Source organism: Salvia hispanica, chromosome 3 (genome assembly GCF_023119035.1).
Source record: "Salvia hispanica cultivar TCC Black 2014 chromosome 3, UniMelb_Shisp_WGS_1.0, whole genome shotgun sequence".
NCBI classification, from domain to species: Eukaryota; Viridiplantae; Streptophyta; class Magnoliopsida; order Lamiales; family Lamiaceae; genus Salvia; species Salvia hispanica.
In genome coordinates, this window is record NC_062967.1 from 49,704,315 (window position 1) to 49,722,119 (window position 17,805).

Sequence of the window (17,805 nt, forward strand, 5' to 3'; positions counted from 1 at the left end):
AGATAAATAGCACTACTATGTAATAGCATATAATATTCCCCCTTTTGAAATACATCACACTTATGTATTATCGGAAAAAATCAATAATTTTAAACAAAAATATATATCGGTTCTTCATTTTAACTTGTTGGAATTTTGTACGATATATATGTTTGTTAGAAACAGAATTAAATAATTAATTTGACACGTTTAAATAGCTTGAATATGTATATTCTCACAATCGTATTGTTTGTAGCATTATACATAATAATTAATAGTATGATATGATTATTATAAATATTAACGAGCAAGTATACATGCGATATTGAGTTAAATATGCAATTGTTAGTTTGTTACAACAATCCCCAAAGCTAAGGCTGTTTATTGATAAACCATGCACGGGCTTGGTATAAAATTGTAATCTATGATACTATGATTATTGTAATCAAGTGGAAATATATCGCATGGTTAATATTTTACAATTTCATATATATCCACTTTATTGTTGAAATATCACATTAGTTATTACGAATGTATTAGTCCTATATTTATGTATAGATTTTAAATATTAAAGTAAGTATATTCTGCAATTAATTAATAAATTCTATATAAATACACTAGTTTTGTTGTTGAAGAAAACAAATTCGTAAATAGTCGGTGGAAATAAGAAGATTTCATAAAGTATTACTTTAATCGATTAATTTAATGTAGTTAATTACAAGGTCGGTAAATTTTCTAACAACCTTTTTGAGTGCTATTATAAAATAATCAACGGAATAACCCAAACTTCAATACGATACCCAACTCTTATCAATTGCAAGCAAAACCACCTTTTTCCAATCCAAATTGAATAACTAAAACATCTAATTTTATAAAAAATAAGATTGGCCACAATCAAACAGAATCGTGCAATCAATGTTTAATGCAAATCATAAACATAAAAATTTCTTTAAATCGAAAGATAATTATTATAATTACGACATATAAAACGAATGAAATTACAAATGGGCTGGCTAAACTTGTGATAATAAACGTAGAAATATTCCCACCTATTTCCGAAATCCAAAGGAGTAAAGGGAAAGCAAATTAATTCTATTTTGTTCTATCTTCATTATCTTTAATAAAGATATTCTCTATTTAATTAATATTCCTCGTCTATTAATAAATGACTAATCTTTATCTCAATGAAAAAGGTCACATCACACCGCATGTTATGGAAAATTATACGCAAAAAAGGGCACACATAATAAATATTTGTACAATATAATAAGCCAAACACCATTAATTTCGGAAGAGCAACTTTATTTTTGATTCCCCACCGCCTTTCCACGGCGTCGCGCCGCCGCCGGAGGAGAAGAACCCAACGTCAAAAAACAAAAAATACAGTCAATAAAGCAAGAATTCCTCTGCCTGTTTCAGACCACGACAGCACAAGCACAAACACAGAGCCTCGATTAACTAAAAAAACAAAATAAAAATAAAACAACACACACAAAACCACCACCTTTTACTCAATTGCTCCCCTGCCATTTCCAATTCCAGAAGAAACATCGGAATAAGGGTTTCTCAGATTTCACACACTAATTAGGCAGCCCCAATCCCCATCAACAACCACTTTTCAGCAAATCCCACCTCAAAAAATTCGTTCTTTGCTTCCACCAAACTCTCTCTCTCGCTTAATTCTCAAGAAAAATTGGTTCTTGAAGTTCGGCCGAGCTAAAATGGCGACGCTAGGTGATATTGGAATGTCAGCTTTGATCAACATTCTGGGCGCCTTTGCATTCTTGCTTGCGTTTGCTTTGCTGAGGATTCAGCCGCTGAATGACAGAGTGTATTTCACCAAATGGTACATTGAGGGGCAGCGGAGCAGCCCCAGCCGCCGTGGTGATGGGCTGGTGGGCAGATTTGTCAATCTCAATTACAGGACTTACTTGACTTTCCTCAACTGGATGCCTCAGGCCTTGCAGATGAAAGAGCCTCAGATTATCGAGCATGCTGGCCTTGACTCTGCTGTTTTCTTGAGGATTTACAGACTTGGGTAATTTCAAGATCCCATTTTTTATATTGTCTTTTTTAATGAAAAGTGTTCTTGTTGTTGGATTTGGTTGGGATGTAACTGGTTTTGTTGTGTATGGAAATGTGTATGATTTTAACGCACAAGCAAGCATAACTGTATGAAGGGAGTAAATCTTTTAGTTTGAAAATTGAATTTTCAGAGAAAGTGTTAGTAGAAATTTGGTTTTGGAGGGAAGTTATTATTTCTGCCGTTTTCTTGAGGATTTGCACACTTGAGTACTTTCAAGATTCCATTTTTGAGATGTTTTTTGATGAAAATTGTTCTTGTTACTGGATGGTTTTGACTTTTTTTTTGTTGCGTGTGGAAATATTTATGGAGGATTTTGGTTTTCTGGTTATTTGGTAGCTTCACGAGTTTCATATTTGGAATAGTTATATTTTGGAGTGACATGTAGAAAACGGAAGGCCTATTTTTAACTTGTATTAATAGATTTAGTTTTGGACTGAAAGAGGCATCAAATATTGGTGAAGATAGTGCACAAACAAAACTGGGTGTAGTGAGTTTTAAATTTGTTGAGTGACCAAATTGAAAATCTTTTAATCAAAAAACATTTTGCAGGGAAGTTATTTTTAGGGTGGACAACTGAACATTAGATTATAGTCCTAATGTTGGTTGTGACTCGTGTTTGTTGTGTATGGAAATGACGTGGAGAATCCATATTGGGTTTTCCTTTTTTTTTGTTATCACATGACTTCATATTTAGAATAGTTATATTTTGGAGTGACATGTAGAAAATGGATGGGTATTTTTAAGTTGTGTTAAGACCTTTAGTTTTGGAGTAATTATTATGAATATAATGCAAAAGGAAAACTGGATGAAGTATTTCGTTTGTTGAGTTACCAAAAATTGAATCTAAGAAAGTTTCAAGAAAAATTAATTTGAAGGGAGGTTATGTTTAGGTTGGGATATTGGAATATAGTCAAACTGTATGTTATTATTCAGCAATCATGTAGTCTCTCTAAGAATGCAAAACAAAAAAGGAAAAATAGAGAAAGCATCCTGCTGGTGGCTTATTTCTTCCTCGTCTTAGGATAATCATCGTAGAGCTATTCTTGTAGGACTTGAAACTCAAGTAAAACATGCTCTATTTTTCTTTTGAATGTCTAAGAAGAGATATCGCAGCAACTCCATAGATATTTTTGTTGGACTAAGGAAGGATTAAGTATTTTTTTCAGCTTCCAATTCATCAAATTTTGTCTTTTGAATGATTCCCTGTGCTTATCACTGTGAAGCTTTGGGGCGTTCAGTTGAAAACATAGAGAGCAATCTTGAATTATAAATTTTTCAGAGTTTTTGAGTATTTTCATAGCCATGCACCTCTTATGGTCTTTATCTTCCCCCGTGATATGATTTTCTTGAAATTGTGTATTCGTTTATAGCTCAGCAGAATCAATGGTGTATGATTCCGCCATCTATTTTGCAATTTTTTATTAGACTCTGTTTACAATGAATCTGCTAATTTTGTGTCCCGACAGTCACTTATGTTTGATCTTCAATGTCGTGTTATCTTGAATTTGCAAATGTCATTCATTTTAACTATCTCTAACTTGGTTGTTTTTCACTACTGCCAGATTGAAAATATTCGGACCAATAGCCATTGTTGCTGCAATAGTTCTATTTCCGGTGAACGCATCTGGTGGCACTTTGTTTTTCCTGCAGCACGACTTGGTTGTTAACAACATTGACAAGCTCTCTATATCTAATATTCATCCCAAGTCTAATAAGTAAGTTTGATGCTTTTTATTCTACAAAAGATATTGTATAGAAAGTAGAAACATTTTCATGACCTTTATTATCACTTCAAAAATGAGATGGAACTCTTCAGCAACACAACAAGGTAGAATTATGAACATGGAATTCAACTTCTCTTCACTTTTAAGCAGTTTTAGTTGTTATAGATGATGAAACAACTTTTCACTGAATCTCTGGCATTTATCGTGCATTATTCTTTATCTTCTCTTATTATTCTAATTTTGATATGTAACACAATACCACTACGGATTTTCAGGTTTTTAGTCCACATAGGCCTGGAGTACTTATTTACATTTTGGGCTTGTTACATGCTTTATAAGGAATATGATAAAGTTGCATCGATGAGACTGAGTTTCTTGGCTTCATGTGGCAGGCACCCTGCTCAGTTCACGGTTAGCCTTTTTAAACTTCAATGGCTATTGTTATCGAGTATAGTAATCTAATCATGCCAAATTTCCTGTAGTAATATGAGCTGAAAATTTAACTCTTTCGTCACATTTACAAAGCCCCTGAACTTGCTTATTGGATTTATTTGCACTAGAAATATGATCAACCAATTGGTTGCAAGTTTCTGTACTACACTACTACTTATAACAAGCCTCACATATGATCCAAAACTCACTGCAGCGGTGATCAACAAACACAATAAGTTGATATCCATTAGCTCAAAATCAGCTATGTAGTTCATAGAAGTTTCAACCCCGACACTCAGAATTATATATGATTCACAGTGAAAAGACCATGTGTTTAGGGCTGTGTTTGTAAATGCCAACATGTGATTACAAAGTCCAGTTTATAAGTCTTTGTTATAATTACAAGCTACATGCGAAGTTATGAACACTCTTGATCAGGTTCTAGTACGGAATGTTCCTCGTGATCCCAACCGCTCGATATCAGAAACTGTTGACAACTTCTTTCAGAGAAACCATCCAGATTACTATCTGTGCCATCAGGTAGTAGATTACCCCTCACTTGTCTAGACACTTCAAATTACTTTTTCTCATACAATCGATCTGACTTTGTTTTTTTTTTAACTATCCAGAGTGTATACAAGGCTAAAAAGTTTGCGAAACTTGTTAAAAAGAGAATTAAGCTTCAAAATCAGCTCAATTACAATCAGCTGAAGTTTGAGAGAAATCCAAAAAAGAGGCCTACTAGAAAGGTATTCTGCCTGTTTTGATTGAAATTTGAAACTCTTTGAGCAATATCTTATGAGGAAACTATGTAACTATTTCATTTTCCGATATATATTACAAAGTTTTTGTCATTCAGAAAGGATTTCTTGGACTTTGGGGTGAAAGGGTCGACTCAATTGATTACTTTGAACAACAAATTAAAGATCTGGATGAGCAAGTAAGTGTGCCGACTGGATTCATATGAGCTGCTCGAATTCATTTGTTATTTTTCATGTTAGTATCTTGCTGATTTATATCCTTTCCAGGTGAAAATTGAACGCGAAAAAGTTATGAAAGACCCTAAAGCCGTCACTCGTGCTGCATTTGTATCGTTTAAAACGAGATGGGGAGCAGCTGTATGCGCGCAGACCCAACAGAGCAAAAATCCTACGCTTTGGCTGACTTATTGGGCCCCCGAACCCCGTGATATCTATTGGAAGAATCTGGGAATACCATTTGTTTCCCTAAGCATTCGTAAACTCATCATATCGGTAGCTATGTTTGGATTGATCTTCTTTTACTTTATACCCGTTGCTTTCGTCCAATCATTGGCGAATATTGAAGGACTCTCGAAGGCACTTCCTTTTCTGAGGCCAATCCTTGACAGGTAATAGTATCTCATTGAAAATTATTACTCCGTACATGTATTCTGATATTGTAGTTTACTTATATTTAAATGTGTGCATCATTATTTATTCCCCTATAAGTATAATTTTGTATTTAAACTTTAAAAGTATAGAAAAATTAGTCTTTCTAGAGTTAAGGTTGAAAGGTCATGACTATTTCTCGATTTTGGAAGGGCTTGATTTGTTTTTCTTTTGTGTTGTACGTCTATTGTGAAACGCGTGCTTGAGAGACGGGCTGAGAAATTCGTTTCTAATTCTGTTAATTTATAGATTAAAGCAATTCACATGTTCTGCAGGAAGCTGGTGAAGTCGTTTCTACAGGGCTTCGTTCCTGGTCTGGCTCTCAAGATCTTCTTGCTTCTTCTTCCTTCGATTTTAATGGTGATGTCGAAGATAGAGGGGCACGTTGCAGTATCTGTGTTAGAACAAAAAACTGCTGCAAAGTACTACTATTTCATGTTAGTCAATGTGTTCTTGGGAAGCATAGCGACTGGGACAGCGTTCCAGCAACTCAATGCTTTTCTTCACCAATCAGCAACCGAGTAATATTTCCTATATCTCTGATGGATATCGTCGCCTTTTTTTTGTTAAGAGGATCAATAATGGTTCCCCGGTGACTAGTACAATGTCGTATAATTGCATGCCTTATTGTCTGAATAAAGTATTTTGGTTGCAGGATCCCAAGAAACATCGGTGTATCGATACCGATGAAAGCTAGTTTCTTTATCACGTATATAATGATCGATGGCTGGGCCGGAATTGCCGGTGAAATCCTCCGGTTGAAACCACTAGCGTTTTTCCACCTAAAGCGCATGTTCTTGGTGAAAACTGAACGGGACTTGGAGAAGGCGATGCGCCCTAAAGGAGTCGACTTTCCGGAGACTCTACCAAGCCTTCAGTTGTATTTCCTTCTCGGCATAGTGTACATGGCTGTTACTCCGATCCTTCTTCCGTTCATTCTGGTCTTCTTCGCCTTCGCCTACTTCGTTTATCGCCACCAGGTACGAGAGAGTCGATTTCTTTACCATTCTCATATTGGTGTTACTGAAATTCGTTTTTAGTTATGGTCGGCGTTGTTATCGCGCAGGTCATCAACGTGTATAACCAGAAATATGAGAGCGCCGCCGCGTTTTGGCCGCATGTTCATAATCGAATCATCGCTAGCTTGGTGGTATCGCAGCTACTTCTAATGGGGCTATTGAGCACAAAAAAAGCAACAAACTCCACTCCTTTGCTTGTGGTTTTGCCAATTCTCACTCTCACCTTTCATAAGTACTGCAAGCATCGGTTCGAGCCGGCTTTTCGGAATGACCCACTCGAGGTAAGATTTTAAACCCTAAGCCCTAAAGAGGGGGGGGGGGGGGGGGGGGTTGTGAACCCTTATCGGGGCTGATGCACCATACATCTGGATCGGCCCCAATTAAACCCGCCAAGTGGGGACCGACGAGCGTTAATTGGGGTGGATCCTGATGTACACATACCAGAGTTTGATTTGAATATTTATTTATTGATATTCCCATTTTAAGGAATCAATGAGCAAGGATCTTGAAGATGGAGCTACTGAATTAGATGGTGAGTTCAAGTCTCAGTTGATGGACGCGTACTTGCACCCGATTTTCCACAATATCGAAGGAGTCGAGGATGAGATCAGGATCGAAAAGAATTGAACATCCAAACGGGAACCGAGGTATAAGTATCTTGAGGATAGAATGACTAATTGGTAAGTAAATTGTGGGGACATATAAGGTGTAGTGTAGCTCTATGTTGTTATTTTAGAGATATATTATACTGTACTGGTGTAGTTTGTTTCGAATTCTAAAACCATGTAAATGTTGAGTAGGGTTGTTGATTTTGTTGACTCTGATCTGCCTATTTTGATGCTCTTGAAGTAACTATAGAATGTGTATGCGTCCTCAGTGTGGTTTTCATGGGTCCGGGCGGTCGGGGTGTGTGCCGGGTTCGGCTCGTGCTAGGCCGAACCCGACACATTCTTTAGATTGGATCCGTTTGTACATTAGTCCACATTTTTTTATTGTTTTCATTTAGAATTTGCTTCGAGCATTGATTGTTGAAGGTTGATGAGATATACAGGGATGGAATTCAATAAAATGGCATTTGAACCAATTTGCTTTAATTTATCCTTTAGAAAAATTTGTCACAATTTTATCGGTAGTGTTGTAATTTAGGCTCCTCCTTAACTTGAGTCAAAAATCAAAATCAAGTAATCTGAATATGGCATGTAACCAATCTACCTTTGCGATTCAATCTACGTCAATATTTTTAAAATTTCTAATACTACCTTAAAACTATTCTTTATATTATTAGTTCATAATAACTCATTTTATTTTATTTTATTTTATTGTTAATTTTAAATAAATAAAGAAATAAAAAATATATACATTACACTGTGATGGTAACGTCAAATTTTCTCACCAAATTGATTATGTACATCACTCAACTTTGTTAATATAACATGTATGTGTAAAAACATTATAAGACTTTATATAGTTATTTGTTATCAGCCCATAAATAGTATAGACACGAAAAGACTGCCAACATCGATTAATAATAACCTTTGGTTTCACCATAAGCTAGGCCCCACATATTTTCCTCATATTCCTTTTGTTCTTCAAAATCTCCATCTTCCCCTCTATTTCGAAGCCTCAATTGCACAAGAAATTTTCTTGTGCTTTCCTCTTCGAGAAAAAAAGAGGTACGTATTCATATTCTATTATGCATTGATTATCTGTTTATGAGCATTATATTAAAGAAAATACAATGAAATGGTAATTAATTCATTTGATCTATTGAAATGCATAGAACTTTTTAGATTCAACTTTTCGTCTTGTCGGTAATCTCAAAATCGCTATACACAATATCACACCAAGAATCAATAAGTTTAATATCTACATAGCATTAACAAAACACCAAATTCATTCAGAGTTATATTGTTCCCTATTCAATCAATGCACATATTTTTTTAAGGATTATATTCAATGTTGAACTAATTTTAAATATTGTATCCTTTGTATTTGTGGCGTGTTTGCAAATATTGAACTTATGCATGACGAGGTTGTTACACATTTGAAATTGAAGGGTGGGAAGAGACAAAATTCAAAGAGCAAAGCCATGAAATCCACAAGCACCACCACATTCCTCCTCATGGCTGCCCCGCTCCTCCTCCTCATCCTCCTCCCCTTGGCACATGCAAGCCTAAAACCCAACGCCAAGACCGTGGTGGTGACAAACAACCACACCAACTACCTAAGCGTGCGGTGCTTCTCGTTCAATGATGATTACACTGTGAACCACTTGCCCTCGTGGGGGCAGTACGAGTTCAAGGTGACGAAGCGGGTGGTCTACCCTTCCTCCACCATGTTTAATTGCTCCACCAACATGGGCACATTTGTCGCCTACAAATACGACTATGAGTGCACGGGAGATGAGTACGAGAAATGCGACTGGCGATTTGACGAAGATGGTGCTTATAGATGGGAACCTAAGCTCAATGTTTGGGTTGGTGTTGATTATACCCCTAACTATGAGTCCCTCAATAGAGGTGGTGTCATCCAAGGCTACTTTGCAAACTAGCCTTATTAATTTCCCTTTTCTTTCGCTACAAAAATATGTACTGGTCAAATTTATGATTGGTGGAATGTTTGTAATTTTGTTGGTGTTTTAATTCGATAGTGTTTGGATTCCCAGTATATATACTTTGTCCCGCAATTTTATAAATTTATTTTGAGTCATCCATCAAAATTAATTTCTATATAGTTATGGTTTCATATGTCTCTTTCTAATAAGATGCATGGGTAGTAAGATACTACTACTACTTTAGAAGTGAGAACAATAATTTAACTAGTAGAAATAGATTATATTAGACTGATCAAATTGCGTGAATTCACGTTTTTTATTGATGTGAATTTATGTCTCCCCCACAGTTTCCATTCCTTATATTATGGTGCAATTTATGGAGAAAACGGAGCTCGGATAAACCAATGAAACAAGTTTACGTGATCGTACTTTTATGGATAATGCACCAAATTTAAATGTTTTACATAATAAAATTTCATCTCGAATATGTCACCCTATTATATAATCCATCAGTCACCTATTTATATAGTTCTTTGTTGTGGCATAAATTTTTAGAAATGTGAAAGGAAAATAGATAGACAAAGTTAGTGAATGCAAGTCCACTTTTATGTGCTTTATTCTTAATTTTCGTCTTTGTCACAGGTGATCAACTTCTTTTCAAGGTGAGATTTTTAAAAAATAAGATTTATTGAGTTAAATGAAGAGAATAAAATATAAAGGAGAATAAAGCATGAGAGCACTCGCAATGGTTGGGCTGATTGAGACCTCATCGGCCAACCATTGCGGAAGAAGAGCCGATGATAGGCCATTGCTTCTCTCTCCCTTTTAGCCGATATATCGGCCTTGGCCGATGAATGATGGCCGATGATAGGCCTCCCATTATGGAAGAAGGGCCGATCATCGGCCCTTACACATATCTTTTTTCATTATTTTTTAAAAATTGTTGTATTCCATAATTTCTACACTACAAATACTCCATAATATTTTTATTTAATTTAGGTTCTCGTTGTATTCTTTTTTTAATATTGTAGTGCAACGAAGATTTGCGTATTATATTATTTTGATATTTTAATTTAATTTATTTAATAACATATTAAATGTAGATGTGCAAAAAAAATCAAAACAAAATAGTGATGACTGATGATGTGGAAATGAAATGGAAAGTAGGATAGGATCTTTGGGAGGGCCCTTCCAATACAAGGAGATATGCCCTTGAGTAAAATGCTTATGTGGAATGGAAGAGGCCCTTTCATTGCGATTGCTCTGAGACATAAAGAAAGAAAAAGTAGGGCAAATTGCTTGTAAAGTCATAAACTTTTAAAATGGTTTGATTTGTCCCGTGAACTTTGAATGTTGTATGAAAAGTTGTGAATTTTACCGGACTGTGTAAATTTCTCATCCGACCCGACCCGATAGATTTTCGACAAAAACTTATCCTACATGGTGCGCCGGAGGCGTGACTTGGCTAAACTCTACTAATTCTAATGGTTTCTCTTCTATATTTGCAATCTCTGACCCTGAACTTATCACAAACATATAAGTAGCACAAATGAAAACATACAAATCAAATTCAGCATACAAATTGACATAAACATGCAAATCGAATTCAACATTAAAGTACCATTAATTTCACAATTCGATTTGAACTCTAAATTTGTCATTTGTCAAGTCACGCCTCTGATGCGCCGCGTAGGATAAGTTTGTGTCGGAAATTTATTGGGTCGGGTTGGATGAGAAATTTACACTGTCCAGTAAAGTTCATAACTTTTCATGCAACATTTAAAGTTCACGGGAAAAACCAGACTATTTGAAAGGTTACAGACAATTTGCCCAATAAAGTATGAGAAATAAAGAAAGAAAGAGAGATAAAGTAATGAGTAAACTTTTTTGTTAAAAGGAGAACGAACAACTCAAAATAGAAAGTTGATCACTTGAGATAAGACTAAACTCAGAGAGTATAGTGATTTGCTGGAGTGTGTGGTCCATTACCTAAATAATGTTATTATCAACTTTTGAAATGACACGCATGTTAATATACAATTAGTAATGTAAGAAAGAGATAAAAAAGGCGATTCAAGTATTATTACTAGAAAACTAGTTCCACATCATTAGAGATTTTTTTTTTCTAAAATAAAAATTGCATATATAATTTTATATTAGCGAAAAAATGGAAATAATTGCAAATTTTTAAGGACGAAGAGAGTATACAATTTGATTATGGATGTTTTAAAATGACAAATGTAAACATTACTATATGATTATATTACAAAACTTTTAGTTTTTTTCTTTTTTTAAAGCTGAAATTAGCATATCCTACTTTTTTAGGTTTCAATTATAACCCTTTGAAGTTAAACTATCATCTTAAGGTTCCAAATATGTCTTGAATGGTATATCAGGCATGGTATAGAAAATAAGAGAGGAAAAGAGAATGGAGAGATTTAGTTTTCGATGATTGCTTGTTGTATTATTTAATTATAGGCACCCTTTATATAGGATTGCAAAACTTGTGCTCCAAATATTCTTAGACACTAAGGCTGCGTTTGGTGGCTATGTTTCTCCTAGTTAAAAAAGTAATCTGGGTTTATTTATGTGTTTGGTAGTTATGTTACTAAACATAGTAGCTCGTGTTTTATATCCCGGCCAGCACAAAGCCCAACCAAAATCCTATGTTTTAATCAGATTTGTAACTACCCAAAATCGTAGGTTATTTATCATGAAAGCCTAGTTAATTTTAGCAAAATACATAATTACCCATAACTTCAAAATTTTCAAACCCTAATCAAAACATAATCGCCTCAATCACTTCACAAAAATTGCGAAAAGAAGTTCTTCCACAATTCTCTCATTCTTTCTCCCTCCATTTCTTCCGGCGACACAACCCTCCGACGACTCCATTTCTTCCGGCGAATCCATTTCTTACAGCGAATCCATTTCTCCCGGCGAATCCATTTCTTACAGGGAATCCATTTCTCCCGGCGACTCCATTTCTTCTGGCGACTCTATTTCTGAATCAAGCTCAACAGAGACTGAAATCTCTCCCCCTGCGTCGCCAAGTTCCCCACCACACTTTGTATCCTCCCCCTTATACTCCTCAGCCTATCATACCTCATCCTTAATCAATGTTTTGTTCAATTTAGAAGAGCAGTAGCATAATTTCAAAATGATGTGCTCGGGCACCAACTGTTTGATGAAATGCTTGTTAGAATGTCCTGGCTACTAAGTCAGTCCACATTTATATCCGTAGCTTCTTCAAATACTACTAAAACTCAGTATTCTGCAATGAAAAAGATTTTGTGAGCTACAGGTAGGCATAAAGCTTAATGTCTCTGTCAAATGGCAATACCAATGCTCCGGTCTTTAATTTAAATTAATAAGGATAATTTAGACAATTCTAATTTTTATCCTTATTGTGACTTGTTGTACCAAACAATTAAATATGATAACTCACAACTATCTTTAGCTACCAAACACCCAATCAAGATAAATTAACTAATCGAAACTATGATTACTATCATAATGGTATCATGTCTAGTCGAAACATGACATAGCTACCAAACGAGCCCTAAGTTTCTTAGGAGTCGTTTGGTTGTTAGGTTTAAGACAGATTATAATTCATATCTGCAATATACATAGCGTTTGGTTACTTAAAGCTGCTAGGCCGAGGCCCGTTTTTATAATGCTAGGCCCGCACTATTCATGTAACAATCGACGTGTTAGTATCACAAAAATTTTGGGAGTTTATTATCCGGCATTGAACGATGTGCCTGATTAAGGCACCTTTTCCCCCAATTGCCCATCGCTCATTTGGGGAAGCAGCACAAAGTAAAAACTCCGCTCAGATCTCACTCATAGCAAAAGAAAGTGGTGGTCCTCAGCACCTGGCGACGGAATCAAACTGGATCGATTTAGCTTGCGCAAGGTAAGTTCGTCCTCCCAGAATTATATTGTGCAAATCTGTTGACGTTTTATTGGGTTTTTTTCCCGATTGCCCATTCTCATTGTTTCATTTTGAATTTGGGGAAGCAGCCCAAAGTAAAGCTCCTCTCAAAACACACGCGCAGTAGAAGAAAGTGGTGGCCCTCAGTACCTGGCGCCGGAATTTTATTCAAAGGGATTCGATTTAGCCTGCACGAGGCAATTTCGACATTTTACAACGATATTGTGCAAATCCGTTGACGTTTTTGTTGGATTTTTTGAAGTAATCGTTCAGATCTAGTTCTGGAAAATTATAAAGTGATGTTGTGTGACTCCTTTTTCTGTGAAGCATTTTTTACTGTGAGATAATTAGTTTTGATTTCTGTACTTGAGCTTTTTCATTCGTATATCTGCTTTCTCGGTACAATTGCGTGATACTCCAACCGATTATTTGCAGTGTTGGTTGGAGTGGGTAAATGATGAAATCAATATTTATTTTATTGGAACCATCTGCATGATTATTGCTGTTTAGATCAGTTGTATGCTGGGGGGTGATGCTAATTTCTTTTGTTGTAAAGATGTCTTATTTTGGAAATTTTGTTGTTACAGTAGCCTGATTGTTCTGATTGTATTACCAACTATGGTGATGGCTCGTCCATTTCGATTATCCAAAGCCGTTTACCTCATGATAGAAGATATATTGCATCTCTTACATATGCACAAGCTTATCCTATTGTACTATATATGAAAAGAAATCCACGATGCGGCCGGCGTGCTAGGCATAATCTTATTAGGTATTCAATAATAGATAGGATGCCGCCACAAGTGAGACATATGAACAGACTCACAAAAATTAGTGACATAGACTGTTTTGTTAACCTACGTATGGATAGGAATGCATTTGGTCGTTTATGTATCCTATTGAGAGACGTTGGTGGGCTGCGAAATGGTAGATATGTGTTATTAGAGGATAGCTATTTTTCTAAGCATTCTAGCTCACCACAAGAAAATTCGTCCATCTGGTTTTGATTTCAAGCGGTCTGGGGAAACAATATCGCATTATGTTCATCTTGTGCTTAAAGCAGTCATTAGACTTCATACCATCCTCTTGCCTGAACCCGAACCAGTAACGAACACTTGTGTTAATCATCGATGGAAACATTTTAAGGTAATGAACTTTGTGACCGAATACAACTATCATTTTAAGGTAGTGAACTTTGTGTTGATAGTTTATAAATATTTGTGATCCATCTTAAGGCTGCATTGGCGCCTTGGATGGGACATACATAAATGTCCTAGTAAGTAACCAGGATAAGCCACGTTATCGATCTCGGAAGGGGCAAATCTCCACTAACACTCTTGCGGCTCTTGCGGCCTGCGACCGCAACATGCGATTCTTGTATTTTCTGCCCGGGTGGGAGGGTTCCGCCGGCGATTCTCGAGTGCTAAGGGATGCCGTTAGTAGAGATAGGGGATTGAGGGTGCCCAAAGGTTTAAACACACCATTGTCTTTAACACTCATTGGTTTTTCAAAATTGATTTTTCTTTATTTATAAGTACATAACAATCCTAACCGAATGTGGTATTTTTAGGAAATTACTTTTTGTGCGATAATGGATACGCAAATTGTGAAGGCTTCTTGACGCCGTTCAAAAATGTCCGATACCATTCGAAGGAGTGGGGCGTCGGTAACCAAAGACCGCAAAATGCTCGTGAGTTGTTCAATTTAAGGCACAATAAAGCTCGTAACATTATCGAGCGAGCTTTTGCAGTTCTTAAGATGAGATGGGGCATTCTGCAGAGTGCTAGTTTCTATCCGATTAAGATCCAAATCCGGATGATTATGGCTTGTTTCTTACTCCACAATTTTATTCGTGGTGAGATGACCAACAACCCAATAGAACAACAAATTGATGGTGATACACAGAATGGCGTAGTTGATGATGTTGATGGTGAACCTGAATATATTGATCAAGTTGAGACATCTTATGCTTGGACTCAAATGAGGGAAGATTTGGCTAACTCTATGTGGAACAATGTGTGTATATGCATCTATTTCATATATAAATTTTTTTCTATGATTTGCTTTATTTGTGAATGGGTTGGTAAGACTGATTTAAATATGACACATTCTGACTTTTTTGTCATTTTATTTTTTTTGTTGATTTACAGCCTACTAATGTCAACGACAACAACCGACAGTGACATGATTCCCGAGTGTGTTTGTGGTCAAGGCAAGATGAATCTATTTTGTGCTGGGAAAGATGCCATACACAAAGGTAGATGGTTTTACAAATGCCCGATTAATGCAAATCACTCGGGGTCTTTCTTATGGTGTGACGACTATCATAGTGGGATTGGAGATGGGAAGCAACCGGATTATGTCTTGAACCAAACGTACCGATCTGCAAAAACTGTTCGCAACAAGGATGAAGAGAAGAATAAGAGGAGGGCCAGCACCGGACATGGTTGTGGAGTTTTTGGCCGGTGCCAGGCTGAAATTAGACTGAACTATGTATTGGTTTTCATGGGTTTGGTATTGTTATTGCTTGGGATTGTTTTAGGAAAACTATTCTAGTTTGCATTTGGTCTTATTTTCAAGTATGAACTTTAATTTATGTTCACTGCATGAACATAATAGGTGTTGCTTTTGCTATAAACATTTATATCTATTTTGTAAGGCCTATCACAGTGGACCCTTTGATGAACATTGTCTGAAACTTCTTTGCAGTTTTGTTGCTTATCCATTTCCGGCCAGGGGGAATTAGGCATTCATTTGGTCATAAAACATTTGATTTGTTTAGTTTATTTAGTATAGCATTGATTGAGTCCAATGGTATTGGGTGAAGCATTGAATGTGATCTCCTTTTCAGAGGTGTAGTCTTCAGTTTTAGGCCATTTTGTGTACCTAGCATTGGAGACTAATTGAGGTCATTATGTTTACTTTGCAATTGGAGAAAGCAGATTGGACATATACCAAACCATCACAGACGACGCTTTTCATTAACTAAGGAGCTGCAAGTCTAAATATTAAATTATTGTATCCAATTTATTCCACCCAACAATGAAGATCCATTTACTAATTAAACTACCCACTGCATTCGACGCTGGTCAATTAAGTGGGTAGTTGCATGGCAAAAACCTTAAATTCTTTGTACTTATGTATTCTTCATTATTTTGGCTTATAAATATGGGCAGCATGGTGATACCAAACCATTCACCACTTCAAAATTGCTTGCAACCTTATCATCCCTCCAAAATGTCCGATTACAGTGTTATCCAAAGCTCATTCCTCTACGGCTCACGCTGGAGCCACGAGATTGACTCAGTCTTGCTGGGTACATTGCTAAGGTTGAAGCAGGCTGCAGGTTGCGTGGGGTCAGTTTTTCCCAGCCATTTCATATCCGATGCCAAGCTTGCGATTGAAAACCAGGTTGGCATCTCGTTTGAGTGGTATGATCTGGTTGATCGTGTGCATTTTCTGGAAAAGCGTTACAACACTTTCAACGAGATCGTGGCATTGGAGGCAACCTACTGGAATCCGTCAACCAACGTCGTCATTGTTGTTGCGTCTAATTGGTCGGAAGCGCTAGAAGTAAGTACATCACTTAATAATACTACGTATGCTTTAAAGTGTTGATTTTTCATATATCATTTGGTTTTCTTGAAGCGAAACTCACTTCTCGGAGCTTATTCCCGACGTGGTGACCCGGCATACAATCAACTCAACGAATTGTTCGGTGTGAAAGCTGTCAAAGAGGAGCAAGCGAACACGGTGATCGTGGTGTCGGACTCCCAATCTCCTGGTCTGGTGTGCGCTGGGAAGGCGATGGAGAGGTGAATAGCAACCAGGCCTCCTCATTTGCGAGGAGTAAACTCATGTTCGACGAAGGCGGCCCTCTGGATCGGGAGTCGACCACCAAGAAGGCTGTATGTTACAACGGCCCCGATGCTAAAGGAAAGCTGGAAAGGAAGGTTGAGGGAAAAAAATCTCGTGTACTGCCGAGGCCGTTGCCACCAAAGTCCCATATTGGCCCCATCATGTGCATCAAACAGTCCGAGGATGTGGTTTAGGGTGCTAGGGAAGCCCCACATATGAATGGGGTGACAATTTCTTAGCTTCGCTCGGAAGACACTGTTATGTTTTGCCCAACGTCTTCTACATCGGATGTGAAGCTAGTGTATCCACTATATTATATTGCTAATCGTTTTAGTTTATCTTAGCTTATCTAGATGGCCAATGTTCTTGTATATCGGGAACGATTTTCTTTGTATTCCAAGGCCTTTTTTTGCGGCTAGTATAATTAAGTAATTTAACCTATTATGCATTATCAACTTGATGGAGTTGCATGGAATTATCTGCACATATTCAATTTGAGCTACAACTATAGATTGTTATTATATATATTGAGTAGTTTGGTTCTTCGTTGGTGTGTACACTCCACAATTTTTAGCTGATACATCTATTCATTAAAAGTGGATTATAAGAAGTGATTTGATTTAAAATATTTATTTTTGATCTTATTAAGTATTGCATATTCGAGAGACATTGTATAAATTTATTCATATCATGTAAAAAATGAAGACCGTTTGCATCTAGAGGTATTATACCATATTCAACCTTATTAGAAATTCTTTGTGTTATTTGGGAAATTGCAACTGAATACTTTTGTTCCAGATTGATGCT

General features: G+C 36.5%; 2 protein-coding genes across 3 annotated transcripts; both read left to right on the top strand.

Moving 5' to 3' along the window:
• The first annotated feature begins 1,279 nt into the window (after positions 1-1,279).
• LOC125215528 (CSC1-like protein At1g32090) lies at positions 1,280-7,467 on the top strand. Of its 2 annotated transcripts, none has more exons than XM_048116970.1 (11): positions 1,280-2,017; positions 3,628-3,780; positions 4,065-4,200; positions 4,660-4,761; positions 4,851-4,970; positions 5,081-5,161; positions 5,250-5,590; positions 5,906-6,151; positions 6,286-6,610; positions 6,697-6,930; positions 7,136-7,467. In XM_048116970.1, the coding sequence occupies exons 1-11, from the start codon at positions 1,701-1,703 to the stop codon at positions 7,274-7,276; spliced, it is 2,196 nt and encodes a 731-aa protein (XP_047972927.1). In that variant the 5' UTR covers positions 1,280-1,700; the 3' UTR covers positions 7,277-7,467. The 2 variants fall into 2 exon arrangements, with proteins under 2 accessions (XP_047972927.1, XP_047972928.1); XM_048116971.1 differs by having other exon boundaries at positions 4,182-4,200.
• A 752-nt stretch (positions 7,468-8,219) lies between these two features.
• On the top strand, positions 8,220-9,346 carry LOC125210953. The gene is made up of 2 exons (XM_048110603.1): positions 8,220-8,322; positions 8,706-9,346. The coding sequence occupies exon 2, from the start codon at positions 8,739-8,741 to the stop codon at positions 9,198-9,200; it is 462 nt and encodes a 153-aa protein (XP_047966560.1). The 5' UTR covers positions 8,220-8,322; positions 8,706-8,738; the 3' UTR covers positions 9,201-9,346.
• The last annotated feature ends 8,459 nt before the right edge of the window (positions 9,347-17,805 follow it).